We start from the raw sequence: 21,690 nt of genomic DNA, 5'->3' as shown, positions 1-21,690 counted from the left end.
TGGTGTTTCTGCTTTGCCCAGACCTAGTGTATCGTATGGAATGGTCAAACTTGGCAAAACTGATCCTGACGTCTGTCCGTCAAGCTATTTTCCCCCCATTTTCTCCCGGAACTATTTGACTTACAAAACTGATATTTTGCAGAAAGCTTCCCATTGATTGTGCCTACTAATGTAGTAAATGTCAAGTCATTCGCTTTTCAACTTACGTTGCTATGGCAATCTGAAGAAAATAGGTTTAAATCCAAGATGGCAGCTAAACGGCGGGAAATATCCCCTTGGAACAACGATCGAAAATGATCGGAATCTCATGGCAGAGACACATACCAAATATGAACGCTACTGGGTCGGTACCGACGGAGATATATGCTGTTTTATGCCGTTCTGATAACATATCGCATTGTTGCATTCTTTTTCAATCCAATATGGCCGCCAAACCATGTGACTTTTGACATATGACTAAGAACAGAAAATGTACAACAACAACAGACAACATCTAAACCAGCTTGTTCCAGACTTTTCCCTGGTAAGTTTGCTTTTGAAAAACCCGTGAAGAAGTCTGAAAGTCTTTGAAGAGGACTTTGGCCCGGAAGTAGCACTCAATATGGCGGCCATCGAAGGCACATCCAAGGGGTCAACAGCATGAACATCAATCTACGCAGTAGGGATACAATGACGTGTCAACCCAGTTAGCGAACCTGACCACCCGACCCCGTTAGTCATTCCTGCAATATCACGGCGGAGGACAACAGTCAGAAAAGAAACAAAAGTATTAATATAGTTGCAGGCAACGATGAGCTGTATCTCAGTTGTTCTTGGGTCTACGGTCAAAACAATTAGTGTTCTGCAATCACCAAGACATCATGTACGATACTGGCACTTTTTGTGCAGAATTTGCACATTTTAGGAGCGAACTACTCAGAAAACTGCTGAAAAACATGGCCAAAAACTGAAAACAAAAATAACTGCCAAACGGTAGGTTTGTGCATCTGTACAAGAAATTTGGAAGTGTTGGAACGATTAGTTCTTGAGATATTTGCTGTCAAACGTTGAAATTTTGGAATTAGTTTTGAATTATCTCCCCTTTGCTATTGTGCCAAGAGCCTAGAGATTTTTAAGGGGAATATCTACACCTCGGTGCGCATCTGTGTGATTTTTTGTAAGCGATTCGGAGCTTTGGGTTAGGAGTTATGTTTGGTACAAAAATCGGCGGAATAATAAATAATAATAATAATAATAATAATCCGAACGATTACAATAGGTCTCCTGCCTTGAGGCAAGGAGCCCTAATTAGCAACTGCAATTGTTAGTGGCTGTATCCTCAAACGGGGTTAAAGTATCGTAAAAGTATTGTCCCAAAACTTTCAAAGTAACATTTTAACTTACCAGATTTTTTAAACGTAGTATTTTGGTTATTTTACATTTCGGCTTAATTTTCCTACAATCGCCAGCGGCTGAAGAGATGATGTAAATGCAGCTAAGGTCCATGCAGATAGCACAAGTACTGTAGTCCCCATGGTCCCAAGTATGGTGATCTACCTTCACTTGTTGGCGATCTATAGCCTGTTTTTAGATTATGTATTGTCCAAATAGTGTGTCACAACATGAGATGAATAATACAAGGCAAAAATGTAATGAATATAATTTATTACAGAATTATGCAAAAAGGAAATAAAATAAGCATTCCCCCAAATCACTCTTTCGAATCTTCAACTATACATCACCAACAACCACACCAAACCACAGACACACCACTGGCAAACATTCATACCCCCCAAAAATATAACATTATAAATTGTTCACTGGTTACGAGGGTGGGCATGGGTTGATGTACCCATGGGCCCTGAGGGACCAGTGAACAATGTATTTATCTTACCGAACACCTTATGTTAAGTTTGAATTGTTTTCAAGCACGGGTACAAATCTTTTTGTAGCCATCGCTAGATTTTGCTGGCAAGAAAAACAGATTTAGAGTTATCTCCCTTCCATCGATTTGCATTTGAAAAACATCGGTAACATCATTATGTGATTCAATGTAATTCGAGATAAAGTACATTGAAATGTTACTTGATTCTAAGCGGGGTACATTGAAAATAATAGAACGCTCAGCCAATCAGAAAGTGACATTTATGTGTGAGGTAAGATAAATACATATATACCAACCACAGTTTACATATTCAATATTGCGGGTTTTATGAGACATACGCCAAGTTCACAATCTGCCACATTGCAAAAATCAAAAGTCCTCTCCAAGAGTTAGCGCACGCTCTTGGATCACAGGCACTTGATCTGGATATAGGTCACGCTGGTCTCGGTCCAAGGTGATAAAATCCAATGCAAAGGGTCACACTTGATCAAAAGTCACATTGATCTATCTGATCACCGAATTAAGGTCACGCTACCTCAGATCCTCATCAGGTCAGTCTTCCTGACGATGTACTGGCTGGTCATTTGGTCGAGGCCATCGCTGAATACTCGCTACCCTTCTCCTTACACGAAAACCTGCACGCTTAACGTGCTTACCCCGTCATTCTCACTCATCTTGCAATACTTGCACGCTTTCCACACACTCCTATACTAGGCAGCCCCCAAATACAGTTCAACCACACTAACACCTCGCACATACAGTTAAACCACATTAATATGTGATCTTGATATAGTGCTATTAGTTTTAACTTCACATGCTAGTTTTAATTCGAACTGTGATAATCTGGTTGTTTTACTGTCCTTTGGCGACAGGTTTTATAAAATATGCATATTCTTTACAAACGTCAAAATTGTTCTCATCAGGATATGGCTGAAACATTGCCAATGTGACGTTAGATATTCACTCACTCACTCACTCACTTCAAGCTAAAGTGAACACTAATTTAGCATTCCCGGGACTCTCAATACACAAGAAAAGCAAAGAAATGTGAGTCATTGTCTGATACCGTAGTCATGGTAGAAATTTAATAAATAAATAACACCAAAAGTTTGAGTCATAGACTGTTCACCGATAAGTCACATTGATGGATCATGTGGAGGTGGATCACTGAAGGTGGATCAGGTCAGCGACGTGAACAGTGTAGTTCTTTTCTTGGAGGGTTTTCCTACAGCGATACTTAAACTTGTCATAGAACAAGTGCTGGCCCCCACACAGTATGTCAATAGACGTACCTCTGATCTGCACATTTGCCATTTTGATAAAGTAAAATACACAGAGTTCTTTATATAGGGCATTTCAATCTCAGTTATCAGGCTTCAAAACTAAAATATTTAATCTTTAATTACCTTAATTGTTTGATCACAGAGGTACAGATAAGCTGCGTAAATTATGCAAACATTTATGTGAAAACTCAATTCCTTTCTAGTCTATTGCGAACAAGTACGCTTGAGTTTTTGTAAATTCTCAATAAATTTGATCTAACATGCATACACACAAATATGTAAAATCTTAGCTTGTGTACTGTAACATTCAGCAAACTTACTAGAATTTGAAGTAAGCAGACCCATGCGCTAGCTACAGATGAAGGTTACTGAGGAAAGATAGAATACTGTAAACGTATTATATTTCGCGCAGGTTTTATTTTCGCGCTTTTCGCGCAAAACATTTTAGCGCGAAAATTTATACACCGCGAATAAACCTGTCATTCATTCAGTCTAGCCACGCTCGCCCCTGAGTTGTTACCATAACACATCACGTTTGAAGACAGAAATCAACGGGAATCTTAAAATGACGACTGATCATACTTAACTGTCGCTGTAATGGATTTCCCAAAACATAATTAAATAATGAGCCAAATCCCATTGCCGAATTAGCGAAAACAGCAATGTGTGTTGTGGCCGCCATGGAAATTGGTCACATGACATGGTTTGATACAAAACAGATTACCGTGAAACGACTCGGAAAGAAATAATACAGCAGTATTTTATTTATTCATTAAGATTTTATTCACCAGTACATCATGAAGCGAATAGTCACTAACACTCAATCATCTCATTCACAACAACCCGGCTTGTTTGAAATCACAAAGAGCTTCATATACAGTATAAGTTAATTCGTCAAATCGTCAGAATTCGGAACATAAGACTGATGTGTTTTTCACCTCTTCCGGGAGTAAACGGATTACTGTGTACTAGTATATCGCACAGATAGGGATTTCCTGTGAGTAAGCAATAAACGCCGCCTGACAGGTTAAGCCACTCTGTAACTGAGGTAAGTAGACCGATCCAGTCTGTCAATCAAAACTGGCGCATGTGTCAATTTTGGCCAATCAGCAGGCCGGGCGCACTTTGTGGATTTGTCAGACTTATTTCCGGGGTCAAACGATGCCTCGGAAGCGATGTGCTTCGTATTATGCCATTCACACTCGCTATATCTGTTACATATTGCTGCGATTTGATGTGTACCTTTAACACAACCATTACGATCAAGACAAAACATTTGAGGCGGATCAAGGAGCGTGATATGCCTCACGATCAATGAAATGCCTGCACCATCGCTCACGAAACCTACGTCTGCTTGAGGGTGAGAATTTGCACGAATTTACACACTTTCGCACATGTGTAAAATCATTACCAATAGATGACAACGAATAGCAGTTTAAGACTTTGCAAGTGTTATAAACACGGGCAATTCTTGTAACTACAAAATTGTTTTTGCTTAACGTGTTTTGTCAATACTGGGCATTGAGTTGGTACACCATAAAGCTGAAATGAGACAAATCTGACAGCGATCTGATTTCAATTACGGTCGATCGAAATAGCATAACTTGTTACATTAAAGAACAATGTGGTGGATGTTGTTACCATCGCCCTTAGATATTTGTAAATTTGTCACACATTATAGGATGTTTTAAAATTTCGAAAACACAATCTGAAAGCCTACAGTACAGTATCTGTTATTAGTGCAAAATATTCCAGGAATAATATTTTTTTTATTCAAAAGGAAACATAGTCAGTGTCAGCAGTTGTCTATCAGGCAACATCCAAATAACAAAATTAATTCAAATGAGTGTCTATAAAACCATGCCATAAATATTTCAGAATTTCTATAAAGAGATGGGACCTTGAATTGAATTACGTTCCTCCATGTGGATCAGAGACGAAAACTATGTGAGAAGAATAGTGACTTTCTGGAATATTGGACTGAGTGAAATAAAAGTGTATTTCTTAACTATGAGAACATTATTTCTTTTGAATTTTTGTTACAACATAATTTTTTTAACATGTAGGGGAGGCGCACTGGTACATTTTAGGAGTAATAGCATAACTGTCATTTTAATTATAATTCACTGGAAATGATAGCAAGGTATGTTTTTAGAATCTTGCGTCCTTAAGTAAACGTGGAAAGGTAATAAAATAAATAATAACATAATTAATTATAAATAACTACTTAATTGACTGACATATCAGTTTCATGTGATTTTAAGGCAGAGCTAGGCAAACAAACACTAAATACGTACCCTGGCAGAACAATCACTTGCTACTAATTAACTTAGTTTGTTGGCTCCTGCTGTAAGATATCTTTGGATTTTTTAAATAATATATTTACTAAAAGGATTATTCTGAAAATGATTACTAGTATCAAGCTCACGATAATAAATTTCAACATCCAGAAAGTTTGAAAAAAAATAAAGGTCACACCCTGCTCAGTCATTATTCAGTCTTGGAACAGAATAACTTACAAAATTTTCAGTTGACTTGTCATGTAACTGGAATGAATATTGAAACATATATTTATCCCAGATTTGATGTAAAACTTCTTAGAAATCATCAGCTTTTGAGGAGGTTACCATTATTTGAAGACATTTGAGCCAAAGTAGTGTTTATTAAGATGTTGGTTTTGGACAAATTGTTCAAGGTTTGTTGATGGTTATTTGGAAAATGAGCTTCATATTAAATTGCATACTGGTTTGAAGGAGTTGAAAGCTTCAGGACATTTTCATGTGTGTTTTCCTAAACTTTTATTTTGTTACCAATTTAGAAACAACTTAAATATAATTTTGATGACACTAGTAAGTATCTCAGAACAATTTAGAAACAACTTAAATATAATTTTGATGACACTAGTAAGTATCTCAGAAAAGGAAATATATCAAAATTAGTATTATGTCCCTTAGGGATATGGTCTCAGATCTAATAAAACAAAGATTATCATTGTTTAAGAAGTAATAATGACAATATGTAATTTTATTGACGAAAAGCTTTGAACTTAGGATATATTCTTTACACCTTATTTACATTAGTAGTTAGCAGTTAAATATCTATGAAGAAAAAGCAGTATATTTGTATTTTGTGTAACATTCTATTTCAATGCTAGTTAATTGTTTGGATAACTGTGGATCCCCTGTTCAAAGATTTTGCATCACAGGTTTCCTATTTCTGGAAGATGGGTCAGTGTACAGGTGAAGACTTGGATCTTCTTTGTGTTATTGTGGTGTGACATAACTGTACGTAAATGCTGGCAGTTCATGAAGCCCGGTATTGTGGAAGTTTGTAAATTATGATACCACAACAAAGTACACATAGAAAAATATATTGGAAAGGATGATTTAAAAATGGATTTCCTTATATTCAGTGTCATTTTAGGATGGTGTACAGATTTTGAAGAGAGAAATTATACTGAGAATTAGCAGATTAGCTGCTGAATATTTGCTTCTGGGTATGTCCAGATACATCCATGCAAACATACTGTTTACAAGCCCAATAACCTTTTTCCAGATTCCCAAATAAGATCAAATAGGATATCCAGTGATTTATTTGTTTACAAATATAGACAAATAAGGTGGACGAAGTAGTAGACGGGACACATTTTTCTGCATAGTTCATTAAAAGGTAGAAACCCATGTTTTCACATTATTGATTTAACTAAATTTGAACAACGTATAAATAAATAAAGGCGCCACGCACAGTTTTGACAATCTATTTTTTAGATACCGAAATGATTTCCAACTTGAATATGTGGCTGTGTTCACGGCTTTTGTAATATTACGAAGGGAATTTTTGAAAAAAAACAAAACAACATAATTCTGTTACCCTTTCCCTGCTAATATCTTAGACGGATGTGACTTGCCAGATATGTTATTTGGTTCGAAAGGAAACACATTCCACACTCAGCAGCTGGCCGAGACGATTTTTCATGGAGCATGCAACTCATTTTCACTCGCCAATTACAATCTGTCAACTAAAATATATTAAAAATAAAGTACTTATAACTTTCCTCTTTAAATATCATTCACAAACGACGGATACCAACGTACTACAAGCAGAATTCATAGACAACGTTCACAATCACGTACGTTTCGCCGGCGGTGACGCCATTGTGATTAGTCCGTGGTTGTCCCCCTAACGTCAAAAACGAAGTGGGCGGGGGCTTATCGGCCGGGACTGGATCGGTCTGTTTGAGAGGTTCTATATTCAGCTCATGAACTTGGCAACTTGCAGTCTTTCTTATCTTTATCTCATATTACAGATCAAATATACATAACACACACGTTAACCAACATTTAAACTTTATTCTATTTTCACAAATGCTGAAAAATGGCAAAATACCCAATTGACTTTGAGTGAGGTGGGTATAATTTATTTGGTTACTCAAAGGAAATTTAGCATACACAATTGAGATGAACACAAGCGAGTACATAATTCAATGACTCAAAAAGTTATCTGTAGCTCTGTTGATCTCATTCTCTTCCCACAGAGGTTACTCCTGTCATATCTTCCTACGTAACCTCTGTTCTAATACGGCCCTTTTGTGGTGTGAGCGTTCAAGACCGTGATTGGAGACAATCAGATTTAGTTGTGCAATCAGCGACGTTGTTTCAAAAGTGACCATTTGCATGGCCTCGGTAATTTCCGTGTACTTCGAGAAAACTAAACCACTTCCTCTGCGCGATGCGCAAACGTTTCTTCTAGACAGAACTCAGTCATGTTATGGGGGATCAGTGGCGTCTCCATCGCCCTCGTTGACAACGGACAAGCTAGCCATTAAACGTCTTGTGTGTAACATCAACACAAGTCACCGGCAGATGGGGGGATATTTGTGGCCCCACATTTGCTTGTGTTAGTTAAGTTGAATCTAAGTCGATGTAACACGTGTTCTGATTGGATAGAAAGAAGGGAGATAATTCGTGTTGCGATCTTTTGCCGCTAGGGGATTTTACGAGAAACGGGAAATATGGCCGTATTAGAACAGAGGTTACGCAGGAAGATATGACAGGAGTAACCTCTGTGGGAAGAGAATGTGTTGATCTATGTTAGACATGTAACAGAGCCTGACTTATTCATTTATTGTATTTATAAGAAACAACTCCCATTCAGTTAGGCCTCATCTCAGCTTACTCAGGTAACAGGAAACTTCATCTCAGTTAAGAGGCTCAGAGATCGAATATTGGGTTCCCGCGCGCGCTAATCAGAAGTACAGCAATCCAATGTTTTCATAGCAATTTGCTTGCGCAGCACTTCCAGCACAACTTTGGTTTTCGCTTTACCGGGAATAGGGAATATTGAAATTCCGCTTTCCCGGGTCAACACCCTTCCTGTGATAAACACAAAAGGTAGCATCTCTCATAAGAAATGCTAAACATTTCTCAGTACTTCTAAATTGGTGTTGAAATAATAGGTATATTGTGATAAAAAGGTAAGGATGTACATGTGCATCACTCGCTGAATAAGACATGCTTTCTTTTGATGCGGCTCTTGCTGTGAGAAACTGCTAACTACCTGACGCATATACGCGTCACTCATTGTGAGGAGCTGATTAATTTGTCGCACATATGGGGCTCTCGGCCTTAATGAGTTAATGGTGCAATTTAGCTCATCATTATAGTCCATCTTAGCAGCCTATAAGATACTACAGTCATATGTGCTAAGAAAACCCCTAGCACCAAACCAAGTGAAAAGTATATGCAATCAATCCATTGAAAGTGAACCCACATTGATTGTATCAATTTGAGCTCAGCTTAATAATGTGCACATAGTCAACAAGCAATGACTGTACATGTGTTGTATAACAGATACAAGAAAATATATCCAAATATTAAACGTCTTTGCTGACAAAGCCGTTTTCTCTTGTTAATTCACGTGAAATGATACATTGTCATTTTCATACTGGTCACCAGAAACAAACTTTAAAGAATGCGTTACCGTAGATAAGCCAACCCCCTTCTACAGGCTGCTTTTTGGTCTTCAAAATTCGGCTTATCTTCGGTAATATACAATAACTACAACTTAAATAAGCATAGTTATAATGAAAATGCAAGCTTACAAATTTATAATGTCCAGGGCCTAGTTTTCGAAGCACTATTAGCGCTAAAATATTTGTAAGTGCCATACATTAACATTAACTTACAACTATCTTAACGCTAGAGCTTCGAAAATCTAGGCCCTTATAAATTATATAAAGATTTCTTACTGATAACTGTGGTCCCCTATTCCTTGGCTTCCTAATCACTGCTCATCACCAAGGTGACTCTCCACAAAGAAGATTTTGCCAATCTTTCATCATCAAGGCAATAGTGATAATGCAAACCAGATAAGAAGCCATTTTTTACGTATCCGTAAGAGAGGGTACTTACACCTAAGGTAACTTAATTTAACATGGAAACATATATGTAAAACATGATGACAAGCTTTCAAGGGACAGTCAACATTCGCAATTGTTTAGTTATCCATTACTGATCGATTGATGATGTTGATTGTCAGTGACTAGTCAGTCCCCATTTAAGATGTTAACTAAATATCAAGGTAAAGGTCAATGACAGTCAGTCCTATATATTAATCATTGTATTCTTTGTTTCAGGTCGTTTCATGGATTCTCACAATATGGATCTTTGGATCTTTTGTCATCTTCCTGCTTGCCAGAGTTTTAGGTGGCGAGGTATGTTAAACCAAAAGACACAGCACATGAAATAGAATATTATACACATGGAAAAAGAGTCTTGCAACATCCCATATATTTCACAGCATCAATATGTTACCATTAATCTTAGCCAAGAAACCAAACCTCAATTTAACTCACTATCTGGATAAACTGACCCTCAAGGAATAATTAAATAGCAAATACCGCAAAAGAATGAAAACCTACAGTTTATTCAGAAAAGCAAACTTGTGAAAACAATGGCTTCATTTTGTAGTGCTGATAACTGTGGTTGTATGACCTTGACAAGTGCAATCATTTTGAACATTCTGGCATACAGGTCTTCATGAAATCACATAAGTATCAATAACCAAGTACAATGTCAGTGTCTGGTGTAACCTCCGTCACCTGCAATAACATCCCTGACCCTCCAACTCTGTGACTGTATCAGATGTTGAATTTGAAGTTGAGGTATTGCATTTCATTCTTGATGTATTGTTTATTCCAATACAGCAAGATTTTGTACTGGAGGATCTCTGGCACATTCTGTGACCCATAATGTCCAAAACATGCTCTATGTGATTGAAATATGTACGCCTGGTGGGCCAAAGTAGAGTTTGGAAAATGCTTATTTTATTACAATTTATACCTCGGAAAACAGAATAGTTTTAACTCATGTTGTAAATATTACCAGGTTATGTCACTTCCTGTTTGAGAAAATATATCCTTACTTAATTTGAATGTTGAAACAGATAGTGTATTCATGTTACCTATATATTTTTATGCCCCGCCATATATGGCACGGGGCATATAGGGTTACCCTCCGTGTCCGTCCGTCCGTCCGAAACAGGGAATGTTCTCTATCCACTTCTCCTCAAAAAACGCTCTGTGGCTAATGGTGTGCATCTCATATTTTGTTTTTGTATTTTATTGTTTTTTTTGTAAGTTTAGAGACATTTGAACTTATGTACATTTTGCTGAATTTCTCTATGATGATAGTGTAATAGGGGATGAAGTCTATCCACTTCTCCACAAAAACTGCTCAACAGAATTGAATGACATTCTACATGTCTTTTGTAGGGACTCTTAAGGTGTGCATTTCATAATTTTTTATGCAATTTCTTAATTTTGTCACTTTTACTGATGTTTGAACTTAGTTGAATTTTGTTCTATTCAGCCTGTTCGTTCCATCCAACAGGGGGTGTACGTTATCCACTTCTGCTCAAAAACTACTTTATGGAATTCATTTAGATTACACATGTGCTTTAGAGGGACTCTAAAGGTGTGCATCTCATATTTTGATTTTGTATTTTATTTATTTTTCCAATTTTAATGCCATTTGAACTTACATAAATTTTGTTGAATTTCTCTCTGAATATAGTGTTATAGTTATAGGGGATGAAGTCTATCCACTTCTCCACAAAAGCTGCTCAACAGAATTGATTGAGCTTCTACGTGTGTTTCATTGGGACTCTAAAGGTGTGCATCTCATACCTTGTTCATCCAATTTCTTAATTTTGTCACTTCTACAGATGTTTGAACTTAGTTGAATTTTGTTCTATTCATCCTGTTCGTCCCATACAACAGGGGGTGTACTTTATCCACTTCTCCTCAAAAACCACTGCACAAAACTCATTTAGCTTACATATGTCTTTTATAGAGTGTGCATCTCATATTTTGTTTTTGTCTTTTATAATTTTTTTGTATGTTTAGAGACATTTGAACTTAGATACATTTTGTTGAATTTCTCTCTGATGATAGTGAAATAGGGGATTAAGTCTATCCAGTTCACAAAAACTGCTTAACAGAATTGATTAAGCTTATACATGTGTTTCATTGGGACTCGAAAGGTGTGCATCTCATAGTTGCATAGATGTTTATTGAACTTGTTTGTGAATTTTGTTCAGTTATTGATCTTTATATGATAATAGGTTGTGTTATCTAAGCCCTCAACACATTGTTTTTAGTGTTTTCAAGTACTTCAGTGGGACCCTGAATGTGTGAACTCTTCCTATAGCAGCGGGGGCATCCGTGTCCCTGGAAACAATTTTTTCTTGTTTAACTATGAATATCCTTAGTATCCTTAATCCATTAACTCATTAAAGCTGAGAGACGCATATATGGGGCAAATTAATCAGCTCCTCACAGCGAGTGACGTGTTTATGGGGCAGGTAATTGGCAGTTTCTCACAGCGAGAGCCACATATATCCGTCAACAGAAAGCACCTCTTATTCAGCGAGAGACGCACATGTGTGTCGTACTTTTAAAAATCGCACTGTACCTATTATTTCAACCAATTTAGTAGGGCTGAGCAAATATTAGCTTTTCTTACGAGGGATGCTACCTTTAGTGTCAATCAGAAGAAGTATTTAAAGTGTTTTGATAGCAATTGCTAATCATTATCATAGGCTTATACAGCATTTGGCAAATGAACACATGTCGGCGAGAAAGGGGATTATGATGTTTTTACAGAGGTAAGTGTCTGGTACTCTTCATTGGGAATGGATAATAAAATACTTCTTATGCACATTGATTGAATTAGATGTAATGGTTTCGAGGTTACTGAAGATTATATAGGAATAAATAGGAAACAATATGCAAAATTTCAAGGACATACAAAGAATTCAAACACAATAGAATAGTTTGAATTTATTTTTTAGGTATTATTACGTTGTAATGTTTCATATAATGAAACATAATGTATAAACACAAATAATTATACATCCAAGCTCGAATAGATTAGACATAATTTAACTTACTAATTTAAAGCTTACTGAATTGTAACTAGTTATTTTCCATACTCTAAAGTTGATAATGTTACCAGCGCCTTGAGCAAGCACTAGTTGCCTGGATATGTGCACTATAGAAATATCGTTATAACACTGTCAGTTTTCTGTGCAATTTACATGAGCATTATGTAAAACAATTCTATTTGATCTCTGTAATTATCAAATCCGGTGTAATTATCACGTGTATCAAAGACTCAGTCTCTATTGATCCATCGTCAATAAAAGCTTGATAGTATATCATTTACGGTATCGATACACATACGTATAATCAATCATATTACAGTAATGAGATAATTGAAGACCTCTTTCAACCTTGAAATAACAGCCTCCGGTAGAATGCATGTGTAGTTACGTCCTTGTTGAAAGGTTTGTCCCGTGACAAGTGTAAAATAAACAGATGTGATGTTATATCATTGGACAACCTGCTTTATGGAGTCACACCCCTCTTTGTAATATTTATGCATGCATGCACATCTGTAATCTTATGAACCTCGTTTACATTCAGTATAAATATAGGCACGCCCATCTTCAAAAATATTTAGGGGGGTTAAACTGCAAGTTTATACATTATAATAGTTCAGTATCGTGTCACTTTTTGAATTCTATAATATGTGTACTTTAATTTGGATATTTATTCATATCAAGGTGAAGATTATGTTTACATGTACAGCAAACCATTATGTTTTATGTACTGGCCGTGTGCATAAAATTTATATGAAAATAAATACTATCTCTACTCAATGGTTGGATTTCAATCACTTTGTTTTACTTATCGAAACACACTAAAATGTGTTTTCGATCTCTGAGATCTATCTACTCCTATTTGTCTTATGTGTATATTCCATAGATTGTTACGATTATGTATGTTTACAATACACAAACTGTTACATGATAGCTTGAGTTGTTAAAGCCGAAACCCAGCATATCGACTGGCAAACGGTATAGCCGGTAATCAATCTCTATCCAGCTGTTGAGTGACCAAACATGGTCTTCAGAAATTTCGCCCACGCCCCATCACCTGTCCCTTCCTCTGTGACAGGTATCTCATGATACGATTGGTCATAGACAACAAAGGATCAGCCACTATATTGAGTGATTGAGATACATGTGTTCTATTGGGGAAATTTGATGGCAGCCCTATCACGTGACTCTTTGTTTTATGTCTATACAAGGAATCTGTATTATACAATTTTTATATGTATATTCGTATGATAACGTATGTTTTTGCATTAAATCTAGATGAAACAAAGTTATGAATGTGCTCTTTGTTAGTCACAGACTAGCGTAATAGTACTTTCCTTGAAATATTCAGTATACAGTAGAAATCTATCGGCAAAAACGCTAATATCATAGAAGATTATAAAGCATGTATGTAACTTACAGTATGTCATTGTCATAGATATTTTGTAAAATTAAACCTCACACAACGATATAAAAGAAAGAATTTGTTTATGTATGTTTCATCTCTTACATACAAAGAATACATACATATGTTGATAAAACATAAATGTACAAGCCGCCAAAGGTCTACAATAGAAACTTGCAATAAAATTACATAAAATGTTGCCATACATGGTATGTATTCACACCTGCTTTCTTTTAACTTAACAATCAGAGCTTGTTTGTACAACAACACAGTTTCCTGTCATCCCTGAAACCTGCCAGGGGAAATCAGGTGTGAATAGCACTAATAAGCTCGCAACAGCAAGCCGGGCAATCAGCGAGGGGTTCCAGTACGGTGTTGAGTAGTGAAGTGTCTCTTGGGCTTAATGAGTTAAGGACATACACACGCATGCACGTCGTCATATGAGCGAAATATTCTCAAGCACAACGTTAAACCCAATTTCACCTCACCTCACCTTGTTATAATGTTATTGGTTCATATTTTTCGGGAATATATCGCTTCTTGTTTGTGAGAACACTTGCTTACCCTCGTAGAAACTATGAAGCATAACTTTCTTGGTTTTGGCATGGGTTTAGAGTTTGCAACAATTATTTGATTATTTTACTTCCTGCAAGAGAAAGCAGATGTTGACTACATTAGAAGTCAGACAATAGTGAATTTTGGTTTATTATTTGACCTCACAGTTTGTACACATATCGCTTCCAGTTTAGAAATATATGCTTTCAGCAGAAAACCTTGTCAATGAAAGTCCTATCTCCATATCTCAGTTTATTACAGTAGCTTGTTCAGCTGCTTTGTAATGTACATTCAATTGATATACCTTTCGGCTTGGTCGCTTGTATGGTCTGGGGATGATGTTGCTTGTAACTTGGATTCAATGATCAGTCTGTTTTGTTGTTCAAGTCCATATATTTTTAATGTGATGCACACAATGGTCCTCAGATGTTTCTCCTGTCTTGCCTTATTATCCCCCGCAACGCGTTTTACGGGGGGTATTAAAATGGACTCCATCTGTGCGTCCGTCAGTCAGTCCGTCCGTCCGTCCGTGCGTGCACCTTTGTCTTTTCCGGAGCAGAACTCTAAAACCGTTCAATATTTCTTCACCAAACTTGGCACATAGATAGATCTGGTGGTGTACTGGTGCCTTTTGGTAGTTTTGGAATTCTGAATAAAATATTTTTGGCGTTTCCATAGCAACAAGTTTGACTTAGCCTGAAATTGTGGTAGTGCTCTTTTCCGGAGCAGAACTCTAAAACCGTTCACTATTTTTTCACCAAACTTGGCACATAGATAGATCTGGTGGTGTACTGGTGCCTTTTGGCAGTTTGGGAATTCTGAATAAAATATTTTGGCATTTCCATGGCAACAAGTTTGACTTAGCCTGAAATTGTATTAGTGCTCTTTTCCGGAGCAGAACTCTAAAACCGTTCAATGTTTCTTCACCAAACTTGGCACATAGATTGGTCTGGTGGTGTACTGGTGCCTTTTGGTAGTTTTGGAATTCTGAATAAAATATTTTTGGCATTTCCATGGCAACAAGTTTGACTGAAATTGGTGATAGTGCTCCTTTCTTGAGCAGAACTTTAAAAACCTTTCAATACTCTCCTTCCACTTTTCTATATACACACCTAAATATTTGACATAATCATAACTCGTAGACATAATCATGAAGAGTATTTAGCCATTTCGGGGGATATTGATGACTTTGTCTTCTTGTTTTATAAGAAAGACAAATTCACAAATACCTAGAAGAACTTAATAGTATTCCCTACCAACTCATGACTCTATGAATCCCATGTCTTCTGAACCCAGTTTCTCAATATGCATAGAGAACTTCTCTTGTCTATGGTGGTTATCAGAATCGCACAACACTCTCAAGACAACAAGCTTAATTGTATCAGTAATAACTTTGGTTCCTCCCACCAAAATAATGTCCTTTGTCATCCGAAATGAGTCATACCCCCATCTTAATACATGTATTAGGTTCTTTCCATTATCCCACTTCCAAGATTTGATCAGTAATCAGTACTATCAGACTCTTAAAAAATAACTTGGTTAACGAGCTACGGTCATTGGTCAACCAATATATGAGTGTATCCAAATACTACATCAGACTGGTAAGCTTGAGAAGACTCTCGATCAGACTCCTTTTTTTCTCCCCCGGCATGTAATGTGGGGGGATATAGTCGTCGCCTCGTCCGTCTGTCCGTCCGTCTGTAATCATTTTGTTTCCGGAGCATAACTCCAAGACTGTTTGATATTTTTTAACAAAAATTGGTAGATATATCAAACAGAAGGTGGTGCCTTTTGCTATTTGCAGATTTTTGTCATTTTTATTTTTTTCGGGTTCCATGGAAATGATTCGGACTTAGTCTTTAAAGGAGGGGTGGGTTTCGTTTCTGGAGCACAACTTAAAAACCGTTTAATATCTTTCAACAGAACTTGGCAGATATATGAGACAGATCTTGAAGTGGTGCCATTTGCTATTTACAGATTTTTGTCATTTTTATTTTTCTCGGTTTCCATGGAAACGATTTGGACTCAATATCTGTAAGCAAAACTTGGCAGATCCCAAAGTGGTGCCTTTTGCTATTTGCAGATATTTGTGATTTATTATTTTCTCAGTTTCCATGGAAATGATTCGGACTTAGTCTCAAAAGGAAGGGATGGGTTTCGTTTCCGGAGCACAACTGGAAAACTTCTTAATATCTTTCAGCAAAACTATGCAGATATGTGAGGCAGATGCCAAAGTGGTGCCTTTTGCTATTTGCAGATTTTTGTCATTTTTATTTTTCTCGGTTTCCATGGAAACAATTCAGACTTAGTCTCAAAAGGGCGGGGTAGGTTTTGTTTCCGGAGCACAACTGGAAAACTTCTTAATATCTTTCAGCAAAACTTGGCAGATATGTGAGTCAGATCTTGAAGTGGTGCCTTATGCTATTTGCAGATTTTTGTCATTTATCTTTTTCATGATATCCATGGAAACGATTTGCACTTAGTCTAAAATCAAGCTGGACTTTAAGTAACAGTCAGATGATTTGTTCTTTCAAAGATGTGGGGGCCGGGGGGATATGTCATCTTCTGATGACTCTTGTTTTATATCATCTTTTGTATGCATTTCCGATAAAAGCTGATAAAGTTCCTGCATATCTGCATTAATTTCTGTCAAATCTGTTTTTTTCTCAGGTGGCATTGTTAATGAATAAGATGCAGAAAAGACAACACACCTGTAGTGTTCAAAGCAAGCACTGCATGATGTCTTTCACCTCTGACCGTCAGGTGTGATATACACATGGTTAAAGTTTTCTTTTCGAAAACACAGTTTTGACAAAAATATTCACAAAAGCTCACATCAATAGTGTCAGTAGGTTATGCACTTACTTCTCAGTCCATTTGGGTCTTAGGAAAGGAGCTCCAATAATAACTTTGGGCTTTTTGTGAGAGCTGTGATTACATGTGTCTGCGCATAGCCAGCCAAGGGAGACAATCCCTCTCGATCAGACTTTAGTCTTGCTGATGTCAAGACTGACAATTCATTCTAAATTTCTGTTTAATTTCTGGTGAAGAGATTACAAGAACGAGCTGTTCTACCAAAGACAACTTGAAACTGAAGTCCTGAGACAAGGAGATGTTATCCAACCGTCACATTGCCCCAAGGCTACACTGCCAATTTTAGGGATGGAGACAACAATTTTACAATGACAAAACCCACAAACCACGTCAATAGAATGATTTGAAACGGTTGGTCAGATAACAACAAGTACTTGTGTCACCAGTTATCCATAACTGACAGCATTAACTACAAAGGGTCTCAAGTAGTTGTGCCACCCTTGCTCATGAAACACATCTTAGCATGCTAAATAGCAGACAGTGTGTGTGAAGTGATGTTTTGGCAAGGCATGAATGGCAACAAGGGTTTCCAAAATAAGCAACAGCATCAACCACTACTTCAAGAACTCTAACAGAGAAGCTGAATGAGCTGTTCAGACCATAAAGAGCCTGTTGTAAATGTCTGTAACAATTTTCATGGATATGCCTTAGATGCTACTTTTTGGTGTAGCTCGGTTAACATCGCATCTATTGCAGTAAAGAAGTTGACTATCCATAAAAAGTGTTCCTCTTCTTCATACCAGCTTCTAAATGCCAATTACAGAAGAAATGCCATTGGAATGTATCAACTTCTACTTCTACTTGACCACCAACATGGCTGATATCAACACAAGAGACGTGAAATGTTAACAATATTTTTGAACTTATCCTATCTCACGTTCTGAATAGTCTCTCTTAAATTGGACAGCTGATTGGAAATGAACTGTATTTGAGGGTTTTGACCTCTCTGAAATGCAGCATGTCCTCTGGTTGATCATGTGACCCCTCTATGTAGTCATTCTCTTTCTTGTCACACTACAGTGCTGACATGCTGTAACTCTGTCAATAAACTGACTTAGATTAGACTTTAACATCATGAGAAAGGAAGACTCTTCATCTGGAAAAAGTTTGTGCTGGCTGCAGGAAGACCTTTTCTACTTTGGATCCTCATGCGTCTTGAATTGATTGCATTGGACTTTGCAGCTGGAAAGAAACAAGCAGCGTGTGTATCAAGATGGATGACGATAGCTTTGCTAACTACAAAAAGGTGGGGTCCTTGCTGACCGGGAGTCCAGACACAAGTCAGAAGAATTTGACCCTTCTTCAACTAAAAAAAACAAGAGGTCCATGAAGAAGGCACACAGAGCATCCACGTATATATATCAGATCAAGACGATTTCTAAATACGCCGACAAACTATTATTGAGTGAGAACTCGGATGCATCGAGTGGATCGGAGAACCCCCAGTCCATCAGTTTCATTACGGGTACTGGTCATACAATGTTCTCCGAACCCACATTCGTTGGAACTTGCAAGATGCGGTGAATCCACATTCATCAAACTGGCACGATGTGGCGAACCCACATTTGTCAGAATTGCAAGATGCGGCTAACCCACATTTGTCGAACTGTCAAGATGCAGCGGTTCCTCACAACTCAACAATCCCATTGGATTCGATGAGACATCAGATGAGATGACTGTTACATCCTTCAAACGCATACCAGTGGATCGCCGATCCCCAGACCGCCAGTTTCATCATAGGTAGTGGTCATTCAGAGGTTCTTCGAACCAACATGATTTGTTGAACTTGTTGAATCCTATGACTTCTACGATCACTAAGGTTCGCCAATTTCACCTACATTCATCATCCAACTTGCAAGATGCGACGATTCCTCACAACCTGACAATCCTCTTCGATTCGGCGGGACATTAGACTTTGACAAGATCATCAATCCCACCTAGTTCAACAAACTAAACCTCTGAATATGAATCAACCCTCTACGATCAGTTCGGCACAGACTTCGGCTGCACATTCATCATTAGATACAAAACTTTACGACTTGCCTGTGTCTAAGTTTACGTCGTGGCACTATGGTCATTGACAAACCTGCTGACTTCTTGCTCACATTCGGCAAACGCTAATGATTCAGACAAACATGTAGAATATTGGATTTCCTAGCCAATGGTGTAAACACAAGTGGAAATACTTAGGCGGTTTGACAAATAGACTCTCCTAAGTGTTGTCCAAAATTTTGTTATGCATTATTTTGCCACTATTGATTGTACATCACTAAAAGCACTGTGTGATGATCTTTTTTTCTACGTTTTGGAAGTATACTAATTTATAAGAAATGATGACATTGTCTTACATGAGAAAGCATGTAATAACGAATATTATTACCCATATGGGAAAGAGAAAACTTTGTTGTGGATTATGCTGGCATGATCACGTTGTCCAGCCCAATGTTTCTGTCTGGATGAGTTTGCCATGCCATGCAACTGACACACGTCCAGTAACATCTGTCTGTCTTTCCTTCCGTCTGTCCATCCATAATCATTTCGTTTCCAGAGCTCAGCTCGAAAACGATTCGATATCTTTCAATAAAACTGGGCAGATATATCAAACAGATCCCAAAATGGTGCGTTTTGCTATTTGCAGATTTTTGGCATTTTTATTTTTCTTGATTTGCATTGAAACGATTTGGAAAAAGGGAAGTGGAAGGATTTTCCATCCCAGCCTTCTACATGTATTAACCAAATGCTAAAGTGGTGCCTTTTGCAGTGTAGTAATTGAATTTGTTTCCTGTTTCCATGGTAACAAGTTTGAATTTGACTCTTTTCATAGTGGTGAGTTTGTCTGAACCATATCTCCAAAACAAATTGGTTGTCAAATTGTGCTTTGAGCTACTAGGGTTGTGAAGGATTTATGTTTTGTCCGTTTCCATGGCAGCAAGTTTGATTTTGTTCGTACTGTTGTGTTTGTCAGGACCATATCTCGAAAGAGTACAACATATTCTTTCATGAAACTGTACAATATATTCTTTCATGAAACTGTGCACCAACAAAAAGCAGGTTGTCAACTGCTGTTCCTAAACAGCACTGTAAGTCCCCATGGTCCCTATTATGGTGATCTTCCTTCAGTTGTTGGCAATATATAGCCTGTTTTTATATTGTATTTTCTTCTGTAACTAAAATATTTTAGATTTTCATACAAGTTTTATATTCATAACTGTGATGTTCTTCTTGTTTTACTGTCCTTCGTTGACATGCTTTTTATAATTTACTCATATTTATTATAAAATCAAACTTGATATTAGTCATGATATGGCTGAAATATTGTCGATGTGATTTAAAATTTTAACTCACTCTTCTCGCCCTGCCTGGCTTGTCCTTAAGGTAATACAAATATGGTTCATCTTCCTTCATACTCACTCAATCAGTACTGTTTTAATGGACCAAGCTGCGTCAGGTGTGCGGTTTTGACCACCCTCTTATTCAACCGGGTGGTATAAATACCTCAGACTGAGCCAGTCCAAAGGTTTGTGCTCTCTGCCCCTGTGCAGTGCTGATGATTCGGAAGTCACGGATTTAATTTTAATGGCATCAGATGGTTTCGAACCGATTAATCTGGTCCCTTTGTTTTTTAACGCTGACACAACTCCGGGTAAACGTGTCACCCATTCCGTCGATCATTTATCTGGCGTTACCATCTCTAACCTATACTGATACCCGAACAAGTGTTCGGCTAATGTTTGATTAAATATTTCAACAATAGCTTGGCTATGATGAGCCCCCACTATTCCCGGTCTGACATTGACCTTGTGCTTTGCAAGTAGCTGTGACACAGGTCCCATGAATTCGCATCCCAGATCGACCTGAAATTCGTTAAAGGACTGCTATTATAAATACATGACAGCACATTAGTCACCGCAGTGGAATCTTTTGTGATTAATGGCTCGGCCTCTTTATAACGAATAGGGACATCCACTACGGTGAAAGCATATTTAAATGTTTTACATCTCACCTTATTGTGTGGAAGAAACAAGAGGTCAACCTGATGTACTTCATTAGTCCTTGAAATATCAAACTTCCTCCTGTATATATATCGCGGAGCTGGTAAATATATTTGCCAAATAGCTTGTTTCTTTAACCAGTCCCTAGCGACATCTTCAGATACCTTAGCCGCAGCAGCTAGTTTTTGTATCGCTCCTTTCCCTTTCCAATATCCCCATCGGCTGAAGTAAATTTTATCCATTATTTATTACTTTCATGATATTTTCCCTTTAATA

At 37.4% G+C, this 21,690-nt stretch overlaps 1 protein-coding gene across 1 annotated transcript in view; it reads left to right on the top strand.

The window, feature by feature from the left end:
* The window catches only part of LOC124279525 (protein YIPF4-like), a 191,167-nt gene that overhangs the window by 126,136 nt on the left and 43,341 nt on the right, over positions 1-21,690 (top strand). The window contains exon 4 of the mRNA XM_046715350.1: positions 9,782-9,859. Within this exon, the coding sequence (XP_046571306.1) occupies positions 9,782-9,859 (78 nt within the window). The remainder of the gene's footprint in view (positions 1-9,781; positions 9,860-21,690) is intronic.

The sequence above is a fragment of the Haliotis rubra genome, unplaced genomic scaffold (genome assembly GCF_003918875.1).
Source record: "Haliotis rubra isolate DU_JTF1 unplaced genomic scaffold, ASM391887v1 Scf251, whole genome shotgun sequence".
In the NCBI taxonomy this organism is placed as follows: domain Eukaryota; kingdom Metazoa; phylum Mollusca; class Gastropoda; order Lepetellida; family Haliotidae; genus Haliotis; species Haliotis rubra.
Note: the sequence above shows the minus strand (reverse complement) of the source record. Positions and strands in the feature narration are given on the sequence as shown.